Raw genomic sequence first — 24,731 nt, 5'->3', positions numbered from 1 at the left:
GTTTAGCTCAATTATTCAAATGCTTTGTAAATATAAACTCTGGAATAAACATTAATTACAAAATCACTGTATAGATAATTAAAAAAAAACAGTTTGTTTTGTTTTATTTTTTTTTAATATTACTTAAGGTGATTAAAAATAATATACACTTATTGTATCATCAACAACCGGTAGTCTTTTTGTAAGCTAATAACTTAGTTGTTGATGAAAAAAAAGAATACGAATATAAAAAAAAGTGTAATATACTTTTATTTAAAAAAAAAAACATCAAAATATGAGTCTATATAAATCAAGAGTACGATTTTGTAAAATAGGTATTATTTTATGTATTTTCATGTTTATTTCTGATCAACATTACAATTTAAACGAGTATTGAGTATAATCTATAGTGTGCACAAATGTCTTATACCTAATATTATATCAGCTCTATTTCACGATAAAATTCGCCGTTAGGTCAGAGCGAGCGTTTAACGAACAAAAGTAAAGGAGTAAAAACAAAATTAACTTTTGTCAATGTTTTTCTTATAAGCTTGAAAGTACGGTAAATTGCATGGGATTTACAAAAAGTTGAAACCAGTATATTTGACCAATTTAGCCGCTATAGGGTCACTCTATACGATCGTTGAGTTGGTAAACTTTAAAGACGTTGAATTTATTGTACCATAGGAGTCCTAGAAACGTCCGTGAAGTATAAAGAACCGTGAGCACACACACACACACACACATATATATATATGCACATGGTTCTATACACATATTATAAACAGTGTGAGTGCTATTAAACCTATTGTGTGTTGTCAATATGATTGCAAAGCCGTTCGTCCATTATTAACGGATTGGGATCAACTCCTTTCGACTACCTATATTATTATATAGGGTAAATAATTATTGTTATGGCCTGAGCGTGTACCTACCCAAATGTTGTACGGGGATAATTATACAAAACGTTTTCATCTGCACAACGTTATTCATAGTATTGCAACAATTAATCATTTATACACGCATAGGCATTTTGTATATTTACAATAATTGGCGAAGATTGGGAAGACTAATGACTACGACATTATGATGCTATATTTGGGTTCGAACTTTATTTTATTAGTAACCTATAAACGGTGTAATATTAAAAATAGCTGCTATTTTTTTAAAAAAAACTTAAAAAACAAATACTCTTCTTTTTATAAAACGCGCCTTACTTTTTGAAAAAGATACATTAAAAAAATACTTTTAATATAATATATAAACCTTTAAATGTCAGTACTATAACCAATAATCTATTTCTTTGTTCTAGCACAGCTAGACTTCGATAAAAAATATACTCAAACTGTTAACTGTTTATAATTAAGATATTAATTTTTATCTATACTAAAATTAGAAAAAAAACATTGTTTTGTTCTGAACTAAAATAGTACCTATTATTCAAAGTAGATTTGGAATCAATATTCAGACTTATAATATTATTTTCATATGTTAAACGAATCCTAAACAGACTAATGGAATAAATTATATGAAATATTCATATAATTTGTTTTGCTCTTAATTCCCATTACTTATAAGTTATAAATAATACCATATTACCATAATAATGTATACATACTTAATTTTTTTTTGTGGGGCTTGAATACATTTTGTTGTGGAGAGGAGTGTTAATCAAACCTATCTATAGGAGGTACTCCTTTATCAGTTATCTGAAGCTTGTTCTCTGCATTAAACTATAACATAATTTTTATACCATTTAGTAGGTAACTAACCAATAAGTTTAAAGACCAAAACGACCTACTTCTTATCCTGTTAGATGGTAGTTTTGCTAAATGCCATTTTATAGAAACAATATAATATATGTATTGTAAATGAATATTTTAAATGTTGCGCATAAATATTGTTGATTAAAAAACGTTGGTTCAATAAATAACGTCGATATTTACGATGCGTACAGGTGCTACGATGTATGTTCAAATAACACATTCTTTAGGATAATATATGAACATAAATGTTCTACTCCAATTATAATTGTTGGGTATTGCCGTAAATCAAATTGTACCTATTGGAAAAAAAATAAATTGTACCCCGGAGATTTTATGTTTGAACCAAATTTGGAAGTAGATTATATTAATACTAGATTTCAATCTCGATATTGCAAAAATTATAATATACCTATAAAGTTTAAACAGGCATACTAATCGAATTATATTATTTACTTTTCGTTTAATCGTTTAAACATTTTTATGAAAAATATTTAAATGATACAACTTATAAGAAAAAAATTACTAGAATTAATAAAATTGGTAATATTGCTGTCAGTTTTTAACGTATGAGAACAGACTAGTAATTATTTTGTTTATGATACAAATTAATTTTTAATAAACTAGTATTACTTATATGTAATTTTTATTTTTACTTTATTGGAGGCGAGGAATATTGTGATTTAATGTTTTAAAAATATGGAAATAGAAATTAAACGCTTTCTGATGCTATTAAATTAAAGATAGTCTTTATTTAAAAAAAAAATTATAAATTACAATTCATGCTAACATACTCATTAGACGATCTATGTTATATTATGGTTTAAGATTATAGCTGGCGTGTTTAGGCAAAAGTTCAAATTTTGTGTTTTCTTTTGTCTAAGCTATGTAGTTATAGCTTATTATTAACCTTTAACTTTACTTTTCAGTATTATTAACCGTGGTTAAAGTTCAAAAATATTTTTACTAAAATAATTATACTACAAATAGAACTAGCCTACTCGGAATTCATATTGAAGGAAATAGTTAACTTCTCAGTTCTCTTATCACAAATTTGTGAACAAATTAACAAACAAATAAAAAACATGTGTTTTTGACTTATCCGATTTTGCTCAAACACAACAGATAATGTTTTATGATGTGATGTTTTTAACTGGGGTGATTTTTATTTTTCGCAATGAATCGATTCACCATAAAGAATCAAAAACATTTAAATATAAATTAAACGCGTATGCTGTTTGTATTGTAATGTACGATGTTTGCGGTTTTCGAGACTTTGCAGTGGACCTTTAGAAGTAAGTAGAACTATAATGATATTTTCATTTGCGCGTCTCAATGATGATTTTTAAATCATCTACGCTAAAAACCATTTCGATTATACCTTACATTATTCAGTGTATAATATCTGTGTTAAGTGAGAGATTTGAGCAGGTCCGTTAGTACAGTGTATCGGCCACCCATGTCTCGCGCCGCCAATGCTGGCAAAGTTGCCGGCGACCGCGTACATGAATGAGCTTGATAAAGGCACAATCGCTGTATGTACGGTATAGAAGGCAACGTGCTACCGTCGCCGTAGCTGGTCTCAGTGCACGGTATGCGATTAACATGGTCACACAAACCCTGCCATCGTGCACATCAAATGGTCATGACACGTGTCGCTCGGTCAAGGTAAGCCGTAACATCCGGATTTTATTTTTTTTTCCTTAACTCGTAATACACCTAAATTAAAAATGTAAATTTACCATGAATTTGTTAATTAAACGGTAAATAAAAAACTAAACATCGTTGAAATACTTAATTATTATGCTTGATACTCATTTTGCTAACGTAACTGTGGGATGAACTTATATTTAAAAAAAATTTACTAGGTACATACCGAAACGCTGAACATTATATTTAAATAACTTTGTTATTCGAATGATTATTAAAAACGAAAATGTACTTAAATAAAAACTTAAGTAATAATTACTACATTATTTTTACTAGAATAGAGATCTAAATAATAATTTCAAATACATTTGTCATTGAAAAAAAAAATGTAAATTATTAAGTAAATAAATATGTATTTACCTACTTAAAAAACAGCGTGAAGTACATGATTTCTTTTTAAACGTCTAGTCTTTTGTTTAATTTTGCATTTTTAAAAAATAAAATCTAATGTCCAAAATAATTGTATACATCAAACTAAATGTAATTGAAATAATTTGGTTATTTGTAAGTTATTATTAATTATTTAAATATAATTTTTCCAAGTGTGCTAACAACTTAAAGTTAATTATTAATACATGACGCTATTTTATGTATGATATACTAAAGTCTATTAATAGATACATAGGAGACGGATTCAGTATAGTAATAATATGTACCTAGTTAATGTCAACCTTTTCCCTCTATTATAAAAAGAAAAAACACGCTGCGGGATAGTCGATTTTAAAATTAATAAATGTAGCTGTAGGCCCATATTTTTTTTTAATATTAATTAATTGAAAATTGGCTTAGTTATATCTGGATACGCGCATCTATAGATGACTCATGTAAAATCTAAAACAAGAAATAGTTAAGTACCTACTTTACCATACGAAAAATACAAATAGTTGAATACATAAAAGTGTATACTTAGTATAAAGTAAAAATATTGACTTTAACCTAAAGGTAAAATGTACATGGAGCTTATTTTACAGTTTAAAAACTATACCTACTTATTTACACATATTGAGGACACTTACACTTATTGGTGAATGATATGCGAAAGTTATTTTAATTTTCTATTTATTTATAAAACTTATCCATAGACATTTATACTAGAAAGTACATATTATGATTTAAATTATTTTGACTGTACCCTTTGCAAATTGATATTGCGATTCTATTTTTTATTGCTTAAAATTGTTATTATTGACGACTCAATGAATCGACGGCAGGTGTGTCATACAAACAAACAATCATACCTGAATTTTATACATTTTCTTTTATGCACAACTGAACGAATACATCGTCTAAAGGTTATTTTTATCTCGAGGGCTGACGACAAGAATTATTTTTGGTTTTCTTTGAAAGCGAAATATTAAAACCGGTATGCTAGTAAACTGTCTTCTGTTCTTGTTAACTAATAACATAACTTAGAATAACAGGCTGGACATAAGCCTTGAATCTTCTATTTCTACATTTCTCTATTTGTCTCCATTTTTTTTTGCCATTTTAGACACCTTCTTGTTTTATCTCCTTCTTCTTCTACGATCCACATCAATTTCTAAATATTTTCCCACCAATCTCTTGAAGTCTTTACTATTTTATTTCTCTCTCTTTTTTTTACAAGCCCATACTATGTTAACATATTCCCCCTTTTTTACTAATAGCGCATCTCCCAATTATGTTCGATAAATATTGTAATTTATTTATACTTCCAGTTTTTTGAATACTTTTTAATCGTAAAAATGTACCCCATTCGAGAGCTACCTAAAAATGATTGCGTTAAACGCAAAAATAAAAAAAGCGTCATTATTAAAATTAAAGTATACATTTGGCAATTTCAGTATTTGTACAACCTTTTAAATGATACAATCGGGGTCTGGCATCTTCTGAGTACCTAGTCTTTGCCTTATAAGAAAATTGTGTGTAGGCCACAGGTTAGTGTGGTAATTTATCAATAATTCTACAGTTTTTTACCAATGTTCGAATTCAAATTCAGTAGTTTAATTCAGCATTTATTTAGCCTATTACTGCCTCACATCATTATATTTATTTGGCATCAGATCAAATAGTAATAACTAATAAGTAATAGCTCTAAAATGAAGATGTTTTTTTCCATATGACAGTTGTGTTGTTACGTATGCGTATCTATATTACAAAAGAGACATTTTAAAAACAATAACGAACAAAAAAATACCTAATTTTGGAGTTTGTGTTCATTTTGAAACCAACAACAGGTATATACTTAATATTAAATTAGATACAAATAATGTAATAATATTTCCACATAATAATACTACGCAATAATATTCAACCTCCTTAGCCGTACTACTCAAACGCGACCAAATAGTAAATAATATATTTTTTGTTTAAGTGTCCGGAACACACTCTATTCGCCACTATTATTGTGTTACCGCTAAGTCGTACACAACATGAATATTTTATCATAACTCCGATAGGTATTATTTCATTATAATATTAATACTATCATTATTATCATTGTATATTTTATATTATATTATATTATTATAGCGCGTTGAACAAGTTATTAGATTATTGTATAATGTTATGTTATAGTAATAATAATAATATGTACATCGGCAAATCCCCGTTTAACGGCGACGGCGGTTATTTGCGAACCAAAGGTATATAAACTAACCGATAGACGATAAACACACACACACACACACATACATACATTACATAGAATCGCATATAAGCGTCAAAATGGCAGCTGAACCGGCACGTTCTAATCCTATTAATTGACCGTCTACCTACCGTGGTGGGTGTCCTGTTTATGTGTACATTCCATACATACATCTGTAGACATATATATATATATATATATATATATATATATATATATAATATTCGTAATAATTGCGATTAATTAATTACCGATCCGTTGTACCTTGAACACGCGCTAAAACAAACTCCAGAACAATACGGACAAGGGCGTCTTCCCAGCGCCCAAGTTTTTTACCGATGGTCGATGGATGAAAGGGTCGGGTTTTGAATATGGCTTTGTTGATATCGACTTGTACTTCGGAGGTACGACAGTCTTTTTCCGTTTAAAATTAACTATAGTTTCGCGATATTATAATTACTGCTCTACGGTAAATTTCATTTGTTTTAACATCAAACGCAGTCGGCAGCTACGTCATTCGGAATACAATTTTCCTGTCCTTTTATTTTATTTTATTATTATTAATATTAATAAAACAAAAGCAACGTCGTAATGTTTTTTATTTTTTTGTCTTAAGCAATATATTTTTTTGTTTATGAAAATATGTTTTTATATTTTATTTCCGGTACGTAAGTCGAGAAGGTAGTGCACATTTACAAATATGTATAAAATAATAGAGATGTATCGTTAAAAAGAAAATTAAATTTTGGGACTTTGAAGATACTCTAAAAATAGGTCTAATTTCACGTTATAAGTTAAATCAGTAACAATAAAAATCATTTTTAGCTTTGATACAAACTTTTCAGTGTTACATTATCGGATAAAAATTTGGTAAATTTGATCAAAATGAGAAAAAGTCGTTTACAGCTTACAGATTTTTTAGTTTCAACTCTGACACGCTATAACATTATGAAAAATGATCGGAACAGTTAAAATGTGACAAAAAAATTGTTTAGTTAACTTTACTATTATTTAATAATATTATTAATCAATGAATTAATAAAATAAATAGTATTTTCGACTAGATGTAGTAAATTCCGTTTTAATTGAGTTATCTTAATTCGATGGGTCAACTATTATTTACACATAAATTAATTGAAATTGTTTTCATAAATAAAAAACTTTATAATAAAATAATATAAAGCGAGCTGTCCTTTAATTTGGGTTAATAAATAATAGTACATAATAGTAATAAAACAATTGGACATTGACACTTTTAAGTTAAACAAAAGTCGAAACATTAATCTACTGCTATATTATATATTATATATATTAAAATAAAAGATAACAAAAATAATAATAATGAAAAATGATTTATTTATAGGTATACAAGTGGTATTAATAATATACCGTATACGTCGTATCTTTCAAAACTGCTAAACAAATATTTACTAGACCAGATATTAGGAGACTTTGACCTTTAAAGAAATTTTACGCTGATCCTCCTGTCCCAAACCATAGACCGAGCACTTCCCAATAATTATCAATACAGTATTTTTGATTAAGTAAGGAATGCATAGGCTATATATTTTGATCTTCTTCTTGTGAACTTCGGTGTCTTGCTGCATATTATTTGACTACCTACATATTGTCGGGTCTAGTACCAGACCCTTAGCAGTTAGCTATCGGATGATCTAAAATAATTATGTCAGCCCAACGATTCTGAGTAATATTACCATATACTTCGCAGTGAACTTCCTTGAAGACATCGAAGCCTTTCTACGAAATAAATTAGCTATGGACGTTCGAACTTTGTGATGTGCTGTATTGCGCACCAGTTGCAATTAATTTGTTAATCATTCCATGAATTTTTTTTTTATTTTAGAAAAATTTGGTTTCTGAGTTTTCTAGTTTGAGTTTGAATCGGTTAATCATCCTTTCATACAGTATGGTAAAAAAAAATTACCAACGTGGATGTAGCGATTTTGCCTAATCGATTCGCCGTGTTAACGAAACTAAAACAAAACAATAACAATGATAATATAAGTTGCAATTTTCGTAGTTAGACTTCTGATAGCGGTCCTCGCTCGTTTTATTACTTTTTATTAGTAATTGTTGTTGTAATTATACTGATATGTTTAAAAATAATTACTATGCAGCGACAAAAATGGTATTCTCAGAGACCGGTGTTTTCTGCATATTATAAATTAAAAAATTAAACATTATATTATTTTCAAAACACTAAACAAATATTACACGTGAAATATATTTTATCAAACTTTGTAAAATTTGGTTAAATAATATTTATAAATTGCTACGTCAACAGAAATACATTTATTTAAATCAAAATGTATTTTTATTAAGTTTTAAGATGCCTGATTTAAAACGTTAAAAATGATCTCAATGAACTAGAATAATTTGCATAGCACATGCACGACGTTATTATTAGTAAAGCGTTGCTCAATTTAGTATACTTATATACATATAATGTAAAATGATACATTGTTAATTTTAATTAACCCAACATTTTTTAAGCTCTGTGCCTTTTTTTTTACTCCATAAAGTTAATTTTAATATTCTAAATATGCACCCAAGTAATATTGCTGGGTAATTTTAATCTAGATTTATGTTGGATTTCCCAGAGCGCCGGCCGTGTTTGTATGTTTATTTTCTCGTGGTTAACTTCACGGTTCCTAAAGTAGATATAGGTAGGTAGGTACATTGCAGAGATTTCGGTCTCCCTTAACGAATAATTGTTTGCATTTAAACAAGAGTATCGAGCATGTAACTCGGACCACACTATATTTGCTGCGGTGCGAGTGCGTTAGTAGGTATACGCATAACCGTGTATAAACTAAAGCCGTATAATAAACAAAAGCCACCGCCACCCTATACGCGGCTTAATATTATAATTTACTCGGTTTTTGTTTTATACGAATCTCTTATTGTAGAGAGACCTCTCTTCTTTCGTTAACCACTTCAATTTGTGTAACATTTCTAATGTACCACATTTTTGCGAGCGGCTATAAAAAAATGTCTATTTTATTTACCCCTAACTCATCTCCCCCTCCCCCAAAAAAAAGAAACACTGGGATGAAATTGAAACTGATTATAATATGATAGCGTTTTTCTTAGTCAACGTCGCTGACTACGTTATTAACTAGAAGCAGAGCGTTTTGCGTACACTTTAAAACAAGACATTATTTTTTAATAAATTGATTTATATTATATTACAACGGGTTTATTTATAACACGATGGGTTCAAAGACATTTTAAAATATAAAAGTATGGACATTTAGGAGGTGTATATTTATTTGATTTACCGAAAAGGCCCTGGGAAGGTTGTACAGGTAGAGATTTCGGTCACTAATTATTATGAAACATGAATAATAGAAGTTTTCAAACTGCACAGGACGCTAATATTAATACGATTATATAAAAATAGTAGTTAGCTCCCTTAACGGCAATTTTCTCACGAACGGTGCGTTTTTTCACCGTTTTAATGACAACGATTTACTCGAAGTGATATAACTTATAGTATAATATAATATATATGTATATATAATATGAATTTTGTAAATAGCACGGTGATGTGATGTATTTAACTATGTCAGCCAACCCAGATATTTAGTAAACGTTAGCTTATAGCTTTAAAAACACCGTGATCTTTACGCGGTAAAATGGATCTGATTTAAATATCGACGAATTGTACTGGAACGGTGTTGTCAAGTCTCAACAAATACCAAAAATAGTATAAAAAAATCAAGTATCAACAATAAGTAATGATTATCATCATTATATAGCTTAACAAGTCTTGACGGCCCAATGCTACCACAGTGAAATGGTTTCCTTACTTTTGTTACTTATGTATTATTAAAAAAGTAAATAACAGATAATTGATAACTGTTAATTGTATACTCCGCTCGTGCTTGTATTGACCACAGATCGCTATGACCCACGTGCTTGCCTGTGTATGGTTATAATGATTAAATTTCATTCGATTGACAATGATAGATTTCGTCCATTAATATTCATCCAATGGACGTTTTAGGTAATGGACTTATCTATTTAATGTAAATAGCTTGTTTCCGGGACATATCAGCGCTGAAATGCACTTAGTGTGGTTACAATAACTATATAGCATCACGTCAATCTTTGATTGAATATTATTAGATTGTCACAAAGTACTTGAGCACGTGTCTAGGAATGTTATGTGCGTGGTCCGATGTTTATTGAAACTATTGCATACACTATGTATGCAATTGATGCACTAATATTCCAATCAAAAATACTGAACGTTTTTGGTAGTTAACAATAGACTGCAATTTATTAAAACTATAGAAAATACCTAAGTAATTGATAATATTGGCTTTTAGTTGTAGTCGATTTCGTTTAGGTTATCACGTACGTAAAATACTAAACTACTTTCCCAGTGTTATTTAAAATTATAATTTATCTATGTTTGTATTACTATGCTGGGCATATTTGACTAAAATAATATATCAAAAGCCTTTTCTATCTTTTGACAGAACGGAGCTGTCTTTTTGTATAGCTGTTTCGCAAGAATTTATAGCGCAACAGTCACACCCATGCACTACCCAGCGCACTTGAAACAAAAGAGCACTTATAGTTTTTCTTTAAAGATGTTAAATTATTCCGTAAAACTACAGGGTTTTCGGACTCGGTACATTAGCGATGGCGTACCTGAGGTGTTTGTATTTTAGCTACTCCAACATTACTGCGTTTAAAGGCCACACTTCTACGAATCTCCTACATAGAATAATAATTGAACGGGATGTTTCGAGAAGGCATTATAGTTTATAGGTCTCTATTTTATAAATAAATTTATAATACAAGCACAAAACTCAATTTATTTCCTTAGCTTATTAAAATTAAAAGAAGTAACACGTGATGTTTACACTAGTATCTGGATAAGTACAGTGTTGTTGGTTATTTCTATATGTAATGTAAATTTAAAAACCAATAAAACAAATTCAGTAGCTTACATATTAATGTGACGTATTAGATTTAAACTTTTTGTTTATTAATTAAATTATAATCAAAATAAATAACACAAGATTAAAAACGTTTTGCATAAATTAAATTTAGGTAATAATATAGTTAATGTAGTGCTATGTTACATGTATAAAATTAAAATTATATATTGACACGTTGTAAGCATCATATTATATAACATCACAATATACACTAATAAAGTACAATGAACATACCTTGATTCAAATTTCAGTAAAAGAACAAATATAGATTTACTTATATTTACGCTCTACGTTAAAAATTGAGTTCAGCAAATATTTCAACGTATTTCTTATAATATAGCAAGTTGTTTAACTTGGCTTTGGTAAACACAATTGTTTTTTGCAATATATCTTTTATATGTTCAAAAATGACAAAAACATGATTTGCATATTTCTTAATAAATCGTGATGTTTGCCGTGCTTAGAAGTGTAAAAAAATAAGTTTTAAAAATAATGCATTGTTCATTACAAATTAGTATAGTGAGTATTAATTCATATTTTAGCGGAAGGTCCGAAAAGTACTAATTGTCAACCTCTTAAAGAATGATATATGTTTAATAAAATGTGATTTCATAAAAAAAAAGGTAATATTCTTTTTAATAAATGTTGAGCTATTTTGTTGTAAAATAACCACCTTTATTTAGTAATTTTTAATTAAGGGAGGTTTGATCATAATTTTAAAAAGGTTTGTTGAGTCATAGCCCGAACAATTACGGGATAATCTAATAATAATAAATTATATTGCATTGGTAATGTCTGTCCAAGTAGTCAACACGGTAGAAAATAGATACATTGAAAATATTTAAGTCGGTTTGGTGGCGTTATTCAATAAAAAATGCTATTTACGCTTTTAGACAGCACGCTGAACGGTTACGATCAATTGTATGGAAATAGTTTTGCTATCGCTATCACTTTTGATCGCAATAACAATTCAGTTACATTACATTTGATTCGAAGTCGGAGGGAAAAACTTTAGGAGAAGATCTGTATTTCAGGTAAACCGAAGTTTGTGAGTTATATTCCCAAAGTGGACAAAAACAAGCGACACATGCAAATTGAAACGGAGAATATATGCTCGCGAGTGTATGTAAACCTCTTGGGGCTGCCCAAACTATTCTTACAGTTTTTTTTTAAGTAGTTCTAGAGTATAAACCTGCATCGTACGGAGCACAACTCATTCTGACATGTTTCCTTTGTTGTGATAGATTGAGAAGACATAAAAGGAGAAAGATAAAATAATTTTGTCTTGTATTATACCCTTTTGATATTGACCGCATGCTATGATACATTTAAAGGAAAATAAAGTGCAAAAGTTGAAAAAAAAAACAATCGATAAATTGACATTATGCTAAATTTGAGTGTGAAAGTAAATTGATTTTAGAGTTTTTAAAATGCTTATTTCATCCTAGTTATAAACCGAGCAATAATCTTGCGAAGTATATTAAATTACATAATATAATATTCACTGAACATAACTTAGTAATTTTCACTTGTTTCAACAATATTGTCGAATCGTGTTTACTTATAATTATATCTCTCTGGCTGGGAGTTTAGTGTTATAGTAAATGTTTTAATGTCGATACTCAGATACACTAATAATTGTTAGTTTGATACTGCTATAGAAGCCAAAGTCGTGGAGTTATGGTTACAATAGCATCGATGTCAAAAGAAGAACGGGATTAACATAAATGACAGCAGCAGCAGCCTACGCAGTGGTTAGGGTAGTGGAAGAGGGTTGTTGTAAATCTGCATTTGAAGTCATTATAAACCACACAGAAAATGATTATACGAACGAAGCAACAACCGAGAATTAGAGTAATATCCGATTAAATTTATAGTGAAACACGAGAACTACCGCCGCCGTTGCCGTTGTTTAGTCTACTAAGAATCCGATGACAACCAGCTCAAAACATATTCCACGCCGATTCCCTGTTCGTGTAAATAAATTAATATTTGTCAGTGATATTATTGTTGGTTCTAAGAAAAAGATAAGTTTTCAAAAATGTACGCGTCATGATGAACACGTTATTATAATAAATCGTACGCGTGTAGATTTAAATTCGTATTTTATTTTAAATGAACCATAGGGTGTAAAAACATAATTTTGGCTACAGGGATAAACACAGATAAGTCGTTGGATTGAAATTTATAAAGTAATTTTAACTTCAGGACTGTCTTAGGCTATGCAAAGATCCTTGGACAAGAAAAACCAAAAAACCCGTAAAGATGTAAATTGTATTATTCGGGGCCGCAATCAAGCCGAGGGGCCCTAGGTTCGTGCACTACGTGCGTGCCCTCAGGGGAAAGATGGAACTGTACAACTTAAAATTGCTCTATCGCCGTTAGTTTTAAAGACCAAGCAATCAGTGTTTCACCACTCGATTCAGCGTTAAGATAGGAAATATTTTGAAAAAGCGTGACACATAAAATATATGTATACAAAAACTTATTTTTAAAAAAACATTGTAATATTCAGCCACTATAACAAATTGAACATTACTTGTACTCAATAAAATGATATAATTGGTGTTTATACGAAGATAATTTGTGAAATTCGTGGTTTTTCACAACCTCAATGTTTAAGATATATCAGTCTTTTAAATTATTAACACTGCCGTTCCACAAATCTGCGGTACGTTGTATTTCATAATATTAGTTATTATAATAAAGGCGAGTGAGGTTTTTCTTTGAAACAATTAAAGTTAAAAAAAAAATATTTATCTATATTTTTGAAAGTTTTGAACGTTAATACTATACTTAAACCCGTAAATTTGTAGTTGCCGATATTATAAAATGTATTTATAATTTATACATAAGCGTATATATGTGTGTGTGTGTAATTGATTATTCATTATCTTGTTTAAGGAAAGACGTACCTAAGACTTAGGTAAGTAAGTACAAAGTCTCGCTGTGACAGTGACAGCCATAGTAGTACGATGTGATATGTATTGTTATTTATAAACTCGGAAGGTAAGATCAAAGCTTGGGCTCTTTGATTTTATATTGTCGTTTTACCTTCAGTTGAATTCCAAGTTATAAAATCTTAACGTTGTGTTTCACCCACAGGCAGGCGTAGCGGGTGTATACGAGCTTCTCGGTCATGTGCACTAGTTTCTGATTAATGGAATCGAATTATTTTATAGTTAATTGTTATAATTTAGTTGAAGTTCATCACTAAAACTTATATTAGATTATATAATATGAGCAACATTAATGTATTGATATTAATTTGATTGAAATCCATAAATGTTTGATCTTTTTTGGAAATCCAAAGAGATTATCTTCGGTTGTGTATTATTTTTAAACAATCTGATTATTATTATTATTTAATTAGGTACTGACATAGGTAATATTTTTAAGAGTATCCTAAATGAAGTGGCATTAACTTTGGTGCAGTAAGTGTTGACTTGTTCATATTACAATAATGTATAATTAGTTTGATATATAAGTCATATCCTTAAATAGTATGGAATTTGTTAGCCAACTTTGTGAGTACCTAATAAAACTTTAAATATTGTTATCTTTCAAATTAAAACGAAGTATACATTTTGCGCTTGCAACCTTTGAAATTATTAAAGAGTCTTGTTCCTCATTTCAGACTTCAAAGTGTATTTTTTTGAAACATAGCAAATATCATTGTTTTATCAAATATCAAATAAGGTTTTAACCAAAAAATAAGATAGTTTTGTTATGCCAATCAAGTTAATGAATTTCTATTTATAATATAGAAATTCATTTGGAAATTAAATTAATTTGTTTATTTAATGATGGTACATTAATCGGGTTATAACAACTTTGTAATGTAATTTTTCATTTTAATTGCCATAATATTCTTATACGCTTACAATTTAATTCAAATACAATACTATAAGAACTCGTTTAAGTTATAGTATTCTATTTATATACTAGACACGTGTTTAGAATTTTTTTTAAACGGGTTTTTTGTCTCGCAAATGTCACAGAACATAATGCACAGGTCAGACAATACGGTGGGTATACTTACTTATGGGTTAACGAGAACAGACTTCTTGGGAATATGATTTGCGCTTACAACTTGTGTTAAATGAGGATTGGTTACGTATCACATTCTCTGTACATGAGCCGTTCAGGTCAAATTTCAAGAAAACTAACGAGTTGTGCGCGTGCATTCGTAGAAGCTGCCAATGTTTTTGGCGTCACGTCCGTCTGATTAGTGGACCCGACAGACGATGCGGTGACTGCGAAGGAAACCACTAGGAAGTCCTTGGTCGTGGGTGGGATTTAGTTGTGGCGAATTCGAGGGGTGTTGTTAGATAATTACGTTTTATTTGTTTTCCACCACGCGACTGTTTCTGTCTTCCGTCCATACGATAATGCAGACCGAGCACACATTTAACTTGCTTAAACACTACCTGTATCCGGACAGGACCTTTCTGGTCTGTCACCCGAGAGATGAAGCGACCCTGTGTCTACACAAATGTAGGGTGTATGTGTGTATACATATATTGGGTGGTTGTAATTTTGATATTTGCTGTGGGGGAGAAGTATGGGGAGGGGGGTGTCCTAGGTTTTGCGGTGGGCCAGGTCTCTCTAATTAGTCTGTTGCGGTCCTTGATTACACACTGCAACGATGACCACTACCATAGCTAACTTTCGTCCACGCATACAGTATAGTTGTTCGGTTGCACCATAAGCAGCCGTCACTATCGTCGTCTATGTCTTTTTGCAACGCTCATTGTGCACTAAAACTTGAACTTTTGTCACAATGGGTAGGCCTTGTCGGTTCTACCAACCCTATCGGTCAAGCTAGTTTGTGTTTCTGAACCAGTTAGTTAGTCCAGCTTTATTGTTTGACTCAAATATTATAGTGTGAATACTATCCCATTTATACTATACTAATTCAATTTTGTATTAAAAATAATTTGAATTTAAAATTTGTGAACTCAATAAAGATTCTTGATGAGGTTTTCTTAAAATTAAAACCAAAACGTGCTTATAAAATTAAAGTATACAATTAATACACTAGAGTTTAAGAACACTTTATATTCCTCGTGTGTTCATATGTTTTAAAAATTATTTTGTTTCATCATGTTAGAATAGGATCATTGCCAGTTTCAGACTTAACTTAGAAAAGTGGCAAAATAATTGCACTGAAATTATTTTCTTTTTTAATATTTTAAAAGAATATCTATTTTTCTTTTTTTATTGTACCTATACATTTAACAAAAACTCTTTTAAATATAGCTTGTCTGTCGTTAGCGCTGAAGATGACTACATTGTTGCCGAAATACGTCGTATACGTGGAGAGTATATCATTTTTATGGTTAAGGGTTTTTATTATTATTTGATTACATATTATAACCATAAGTTGCTTAATTTTTTTTTAGAAACTCTTTTGATGTAATATTTTATTTCCTTAAAACTGTTAACTCCCATTTCAAAAAATATGTTTACATTAAATTTGACTCCTGAGCGTCTCTTTTGCTTAGAAGTCTAACGCTAGAGGGCTGAATGCAATCATGTGAAATCCATTTCGACCAACTATGCCAACTTCTTCCAATGCTTCTTGACCCTTGAATTAACGCTCGTTAGAGTGAATGATGACGCAATATAATGATATCATACGGTCCATTAAACGTAGAGACACTGATGAGTTTTAAAGACTGTTTTTTCTTTTTAATAAACCGAAAACTTGTTCACTATAACATGTTGAACTTCGACTTTTGTAAATATCAATAGTAATACAGTAACTAGTTACATATAAAACATTTCATGGGGTCTTTGCACAACACAAAGTTGTATACGGAGATGTAAAAAAACTGTTCGATTTAGCGGTAGACAGCGGTAAACCTTATTGTAGACTACATTGACTGTATATAGACTGTATGTAAGAAGGGAATAAGAGGATATTAGCGGCCTAAGAAGACAATAAAACGAAAGACTAAACAGCATTATTACCTTAATAATATTGTACAACTTTTTTTTATCATGAGCGAGTATAAACTGGTATTTTCATCTACTCTCGCTGTTTCCGGTTTTCTAGGCCTTTTTTAAACCTACTATACGTATAAATAAAAGGACGCGGAGACAAAACAATCAAATTTATACGTAAAGGAGCTTTAACTAATTCCGGAAGTTGCTCAAGATTAAACTTGCCAGACTACAAACAACCATGCATAAAAATGTATGCGAGCTTTTACATTTGAAAACCTAATTTGAAAATGATATTACTCATCTTCCCGTTATTATCATTAAAAATTTAGATTAGCTAGATTTTCAAGCGCATAGTAAATAGCTTTCATTAAAGTTTATGAGTTAATAATAATTTAAGTTTATAAAAATTCTTGTAAATCATTTTAAAATTAATTATAATTTATTACATAATGTCGTTGACAATATTTACACACAGCTAATGGCCATAGTTGCCGAATATAATAAAACAAATATTTACTCGTGTAAGTTTTCAAAACTTTTAGTTATTAATTATTCAAAAGCATAATTCCAATCAGTTGTTTCGTTAATACAAGTTTAACAGAATTTAAAAGATGAGAAATACGAACTGCATGCTTTTAAAAGTATAATAACTATTATTAAAGTAAAGCTGATGGTAAATAATATGTGTTGAGATTACTATTAGTTGAAATCATCTGTTGTAGCTCTAATTTTTTTCTAAAATTTAATTATGATTTTTTTATGAATTTCAATCCTGGATACTCGTATTTTAGCACCACTAGAAATTGTTGTAAATGGAAAAAATGTGTATCGCAACATATTTATTCTGTTATTGATTACTACACATTAGTTTACCCTTTATATGTATATATTTTGAAATAACATTGAATAACATACTTGTGCATTTGAGTGGAAAAAATATATATAACAACAATGTACCCACCTTTAATAATAACATATCTCAGTTTGTCGAATCTGTCGTTACATTCGGTATGGAGCTGTGGAGCCCGAAGGTATTGGTTTTAAAACAATGTGTATTTTTTTAGAACAGTTTTTTGCGCGATTCCTTGATTTAATTTTTATACCGTTTAACATAATAATTCAAAAATATAATATGGTAACACACAGTATTTTAATAATTATTTCATTCTGTTCATAATTTGTATTAAAGTAGGAAAAAATATTTCTATTCGTAGATTCAACATTTTATTTTAAAATTTGTGAAAATCAAGAACACTAATAAATAGTACTGTAACAAAAAACCATTTTTTTTAGAATTTTTAAAAAAACTAACGACAACTGACGATCTTAGTCTCTTGTTGTATAAAGCTTTAAAATATCATGATATTTAATATTAAAGTATAAATGCGAGTGAAAATTGTAATAAATATGTATGATCTTGCTTTCAGTCTGACTAGTTAATATACATTATAACTTATAATAAGAGAGTAAACATCAAGTTTTTTTAACAAAAAAAAAATTGAATGAAATCGAATTTATTAAAAATAAAATCTGTTTATCTTTCCCTTGAAGGTAAGACATTGGATAATGATTAATGAACATGTCTTATGATCAGCAGATTTTCTTTCTCTTACCTATAATATATTATCAGTTGATCGTTTTATCATTAATCTTTTATCAGTTATCCAAGAATTATTGATTTTCCCTTATTCCAATATTACCCCTAACACCAAATGCAATTAAAAACGACACACAAATTATTAACAAATTCATTAGATAATATATTCATGCTAAAACCAGTTTTTTACTCTCAATCTTTCAAATAAAAATAATCTGTTGTTAGATGAATAAATTGTACCAAGTCTAAGACTTAAATGTGTTAAAGGTTTCCGGAAAATTGTTTCTACTAAAATTCGTTATTCTTTCTGTAATCGACAAAGCTTAGCATAGGTGCACTCCTTTTTCGTTTTCGCGCTAACTTTTTGTTTAACATGAAAAGTTTTGAACAAATACCTCGACAACAAATGACCCTTTACATCCGTAGCAACTCTTGGGGATTAACCAACACGCGAAACATCCAAATACTATTTCACTTGCTTTTTATTTTATTATGTCACCCATATTAACACAACCTCTTTTTCTTGTCTTTCTTACCCATACATATTTGATAGGTCGTATGCTCGTTTTCTCTCTTCTATGCCATGATAACTGGAAAACTTAACAGTGTAACAAAACATAAAAAAACATCTACACTCTACGTGGTGCACAAAACCTCGTGGGAGAGCTACCATCACTGCAAACGACTTAGTTTTTGTTTACTATTTTATTTCGTCAAAAGTAGTTGTAACGGAAATAATTGTTATTAATTCTGGCTGTGTTATTTTTATGTTTCTAGCCAAAGAAAATGCGAAATTTATGCATTTTTCATCACATTTGTGTGGTTAATGATGGTCAACACAGTTCATTCATGGCCGTGCCCATCGGATTGTATTTGTTTGTCGCATACGCAAGTAAGATAAGATAACATTCATCCTATATAATATGCACATGCATAAATTTAAATGTGTATAACATACTTTTTTTTGTATTTGGACAGCTCCCAACTACTGAACCGGACATTCCTGATATATTAGGTCTCGCAATATTGTATTTCAGCACGTCCAAGTTTGTTCGCTACTAGCTCTGACCTTTTAATCATTTACCAAACAATATACCTCGCGAATACACGCATACGGTTTTTGTATGACTCTATACAAAGTTTAGATTAAATTTACCCACATGTTCGTGGTACCATGCATATAATATATAAAATATATGGATGATAGGAATAAAGTATAACATTAAAATTTATTGAATAGGTTACATAGTTAAAATTACAAATGTAATTTTAAAATTAATTTATATTGACTATTAGATGGTAGAAAGCTGTCTTGTAATGAAATAAAATCATTTTTACAATAAAGAAAAATCATTTGGTGTGTTGAACATTCTTGGTACTCATATTATTAAAAAGTACAATACAAATTGATTCTAACACAGGGCTAAAATATGAAATTTATTATAATAAACATACGGTCAAAGTGTTTTTAAATGAAATTATTTTTGAATTAATTTTAGATCCTGTGCAATTCGGGACACTTGACATTTGTTCCGCTAAATGAACTACCAAAGACTGTTGAACATCTATCGTTGACCAAAAACAACTTGACATATTTACCTACTGATGCTTTTAGAGGGCTTAGATCACTTCGAAAACTTACTTTGGACGGTAACAGTATACAAAGTATTGATCAGTTTGCGTTCCGAGGACTTAGCAGGCTTAGGGAACTTACGATTCAGCATACGCCACTCCGAGCGCTTAAAAAATTGTCATTCTCCGGACTACAAAATGTTACGGCTATCCTGTTGGGCTACAACCAGATAAGCGTAATCGAAGAATTTGCATTTGCGACTTCTGCCAACATAAGGCTGATACTGTTGAATAATAATCCACTTCATATAGTAAGTCACAATTATAATATATTTGTAAGTAAAATATTTTTCTATGCGTTTAATAATTTTCACTTGATTTGATATACAAAATAAGAATTGATTCTTATATTTTAAAATAAATATATTAGAAGTGTATTTATATTAGATGTGGGCTTTAATTAAAATGTGTGTAAAGATGAAGTAATACATTTTTAAAGGAGAGAAAATCAATAAAACTATATGATTATTAATTGTAACTATCATAATGTGAATAATATTTCAACGCTCTCATATTAAGAATACCGTGAATTTGAATTTGTTGATGTTCAATTAAACGATAAATTGTAATATAGTTGTGTGTGAACTTAAGAAAATAAATTCTATAATTAAGTATATATACTTTTGGTATTGGCTTGACGTGGTTTTCAATGATATAAATGAATAATATCTTAATTATAGGTGTCGGCACACGCGTTTTCCCGGCTGACAAATGTCGAGCATCTAATCATGCCGTCGGGCATTCGTCATTTGCAGCCGGACGCGTTCTACGAGCTGGACTCCGTCGGTTTGCTAAAGTTGTCTTTCATGGACTTGTCGTCGCTTAAAGCTAACACATTCAGGGGCCTGACTCGAGTTCACGTTTTGGCCATTCAAGATTCAGACTTGGGAGTTATCAAAACGGACGCGTTTGCGGGGCTGTCGCAAGTGGGCAGTTTAAATCTGCTGAACAACAAAATCGACTCGGTCCAAAAACTGTCGGTGACACGTCAAAATCAGGTGAAACATTTCCGGTTCAATGGCAACCACGTGTTGGACAGTCCGAGAAAAAGCACGTTCAACGTAATCGCTTCCGAAGGGTTTACAATGGTCAGCAATCACTTCCCCTGCGACTGTCACTTGTTCCGGTTCTTGGACGGTTATCCTTTTGGTTTGAACGCGTCCACCGACTGGTTTATCGGCAAGAACTTTTGCATATCTCCACTTGAGCTGAACGGGCAACCTATCAGCGTAGTCAAGCAAAACTTTATCGAAAAATGCTTGCAGAGTTCGCCGGCCGCACCGCTAGGATCGACGCGTACGTTGTTTGTAGTAGCGGCTTTATATTATTTTCATTTATTGGTTCACTAAAAAAAAAAAAATTTAAAGGTTCCTGTTACTTAGGCGTAAGATCTCGGCTTTCATCTGTGTCATCTCTCGTTGGAAATTTCCATTAATTAAACACATTGTTTTTCACCAACTGCCAATCATTTTTATTTACCTAATGTATTTTTTTTTTATCTTTTTAGAATTTTAGTCGATTGTTATATTTGATTAAAATATTAACAATTACTCGTGTATTATGTAAATAATGTAATTTAGAAGAATAACTATTTGTAATCCCACAAAAAAGTAATAATACCTACTTATTATATTAAACAGTTTCGTGGAATTTGTGCGCACTTATTCAAAACTTACGTAGGAAACCATATGTTGCACTTACACTGGCGGGAAATTCAAGATGTGTCATAATCTATACTATAATATTTAATACTCATATATTATAATAAAATGTAAAAGTGATATTGCATCTATATTATAGCAAAGTTTATAACTAATATTGTGTTTTAATTGTTCCGCTACCGCTGTTCCAGGAATTAATATGCTGATGCGCTGTTGGTTAATATGTATGTATAATTTTTAGAAATGCCTGAGAAGTAAACACGTGTTTTGACGAAAGCAAAGGTAGAAAAGATAATATTTATATTAGTTTTTTCATAGTATAAAAGCAAATGTAACGGTTAGACTGTAACATTAGAAATTGAAATATACAAAAACAAATCTTAATAGAAACACTGTCCTGTCTATTCGGTCTGCGTAAAAGTTTGTTTTTATCTGCGTTGCGCATTCAACTCTAGGGCATGTCTAATACAGCAACATAGATCGCATAAATGCTTTGAAGTAAGTATACTAAAACAGTAAATACATTTTTTCTTTGATAAATAGGTCTTGAAAATGCCAGGCAAGTGGAGGGAGAGTTTTTTAGTAAACTAGTACCTATATTTAAATCAAGAGTGATATACAAGAATTTGGAAATTATAGAGGAATACAATTGATGAGTCATACTATGAAGATTTGGGAAAAAATATAGAAAAGAGTACTAAAAGTGAGACATTAATGTCTCAATCCCAGTTTGGTTTTATGCAGGAGAGAATAAGAATGAGAAGCAGTAAGAATGGTAATGAAAATAGGAATAGTAGGAAAAAGGGGAAGAGAAAGAGCGAAAAAGAGGTGGTTGGATGCGATCGAGAATGGTATGAGGACTGCTGGTGTATGCGAGGATGATGTGGGAGATCGTGTCAAGTAAAAGTTTAGAACAAGGGTGGCCAATCCCAAGTAGCTTCTTAAATTATTTAAAAGGTTCTTTTTTTTTTTAATTGTCAGTATAATCAAATACCGTTACCAAAACATGATTATTTATAGCACTAGTATAATATACAATTATATGTCTTGGTTGAAGTAGACAACGTACTAATTTATTGTAATGCAATTTTAGTTATATTGTTATAGGGACTCGAGTTTATTGGTTTCGTAAAGTACACTTATATATAACGTAAAATCAAAGGCTTGTAAACATTAATTTGTTTATTAGTGACAAACAACGCAAAGGCGGATTTCGATACCGCAGTGACCGTTAATTAAGAGACAGGTACCTATGCAAAATGTCGGTTGTTGGGTTTTCTGTTTAAATTAGAGTAGTGCACTATTTGAATTTTAATGCAATCGTTTAATACATTTCTACACAACATTCAATTAAGTAATGTCAGTGTAAACATTGACAACGTCGTCCATATATATAAAGTAAATTTTAACTTTGATGCGAAGTGCTGATAAGATAATTACGATTGCTAAACCACCTAATAATAGTCATATTAGTATCAAATTAAATTGCATTATTACGAGTATTAAATTGATATTCTAGAATTACTTACTGAGAGTAAATGCTAGTGATTAATAAAAAGTAAAATAATACTGGCTAGTGTTATCACTCTCATTTATACTATATACTGAGGGATGAAACACTCCAGATTAAATTATTATAGTACTTAAAAAATATAATTAAAAATTAAACAAAGATTTATTCTCCCACATTTTTTTGGTAAACGTAGTAAAGATTTTTGAAAAACTAAATCAAATAATTGAACGTCAATTAATTTCCAATAACATAAAAGTAATAAATGCACAATTGTTCCTTTTTTCAAATTTAAATTGGATGTTTCTACAACGTTCTGGTTTAATGGTCAATGATCACGTCGGTGAAATAAATATTCGATCATAGTTTTTTACCGATGGGTTCAGGGTTTGCGCTTTTTTGTGTATATATATATATATTTATATGGGTGTACTTTGTTTATTCTGTTCCGCATTGTTACTCGTACCTCCTCCTCTTTCATCGTAACCATGTCCATCGTTCGTTGGACCATATTGGTAAAATCGTTTTTGTGCGTCGACGAGGCTATTGAATGTGGCCGTGGGGAAAGCATCTCCGTGGGGAAGGCAGCTTCTCTCGTGCGGATTACAAATTTATCATTGGTGAATTCAATTAAAACTACTGTAATCGAATAAAATCCATGTAGTTTGTGGGAAGGAGCGTTAAATTATTACCCGAAGATTGCGGGGCGGACAGAGAATGCGCCTTATGATGAAATTCAAATCGCCTTGTTATTGCGATATAGCGTATTATAATAACAACAGGTTATTTTCGTTTCAATACCGCCGTGGGATCTTAATTTACGAGCACGGCGGCCAAGATGAATAACCGCCAAAAAAACTAATCTGTAACAATATCCCTCAAAATCGTTTTCAGCCCATAAATTATCAGATTTTATTCGTTTATCTGTATACTCTCCCCTCCCGTTCATATTTGCAATCAGTTTTTTTTAGATTGAATTTTCAAAGTGTAATACGTTGTAGTTTTGTACGGAATAGTGCAGTTTTTTTGTTTTTCGCTCTGGATATCTAGTACATATTATATACATGTTCGTTAGTATCCCGTAGTGGTAATTAGATTTTTTATCTGTTGTTTTTGTTTTTATTTCAGATTCGTTGTGTTCAAATGAAACTAAAGAATAACAATGGATCGAGTTTCCATTATATATTTATTCCCTAGAGGTGGTTTTTTTTTTAAAATGGATTCTCTCTTGCCGTTTGCAGCTATACACAAAAAAGACATCTGCAGTACAGTGACCGTTATCGGAAAGCGGTAAAAGCATAGAATTCTGGGATTAGAGATTAATT

At 30.3% G+C, this 24,731-nt stretch overlaps 1 protein-coding gene across 3 annotated transcripts; it reads left to right on the top strand.

Moving 5' to 3' along the window:
• Nucleotides 1-3,291: 3,291 nt before the first annotated feature.
• On the top strand, nt 3,292-22,178 carry LOC126833527 (slit homolog 3 protein-like). Of its 3 annotated transcripts, XM_050564926.1 has the most exons (5): nt 3,292-3,410; nt 19,381-19,495; nt 20,103-20,486; nt 20,916-21,531; nt 22,088-22,178. In XM_050564926.1, the coding sequence occupies exons 1-5, from the start codon at nt 3,337-3,339 to the stop codon at nt 22,135-22,137; spliced, it is 1,239 nt and encodes a 412-aa protein (XP_050420883.1). In that variant the 5' UTR covers nt 3,292-3,336; the 3' UTR covers nt 22,138-22,178. The 3 variants fall into 3 exon arrangements, with proteins under 3 accessions (XP_050420883.1, XP_050420882.1, XP_050420884.1); XM_050564925.1 differs by lacking the exon at nt 22,088-22,178 and having other exon boundaries at nt 20,916-21,984; XM_050564927.1 differs by lacking the exons at nt 3,292-3,410; nt 22,088-22,178 and adding an exon at nt 17,991-18,037 and having other exon boundaries at nt 20,916-21,984.
• Nucleotides 22,179-24,731: the final 2,553 nt, after the last annotated feature.

This window comes from Adelges cooleyi, unplaced genomic scaffold (genome assembly GCF_023614345.1).
Source record: "Adelges cooleyi isolate 19-005CV unplaced genomic scaffold, UGA_ACOO_1.1 ACOO_flye_CR_arks_rails_tigmint_CR_PRNA_2, whole genome shotgun sequence".
NCBI classification, from domain to species: domain Eukaryota; kingdom Metazoa; phylum Arthropoda; class Insecta; order Hemiptera; family Adelgidae; genus Adelges; species Adelges cooleyi.
Note: the sequence above shows the minus strand (reverse complement) of the source record. Positions and strands in the feature narration are given on the sequence as shown.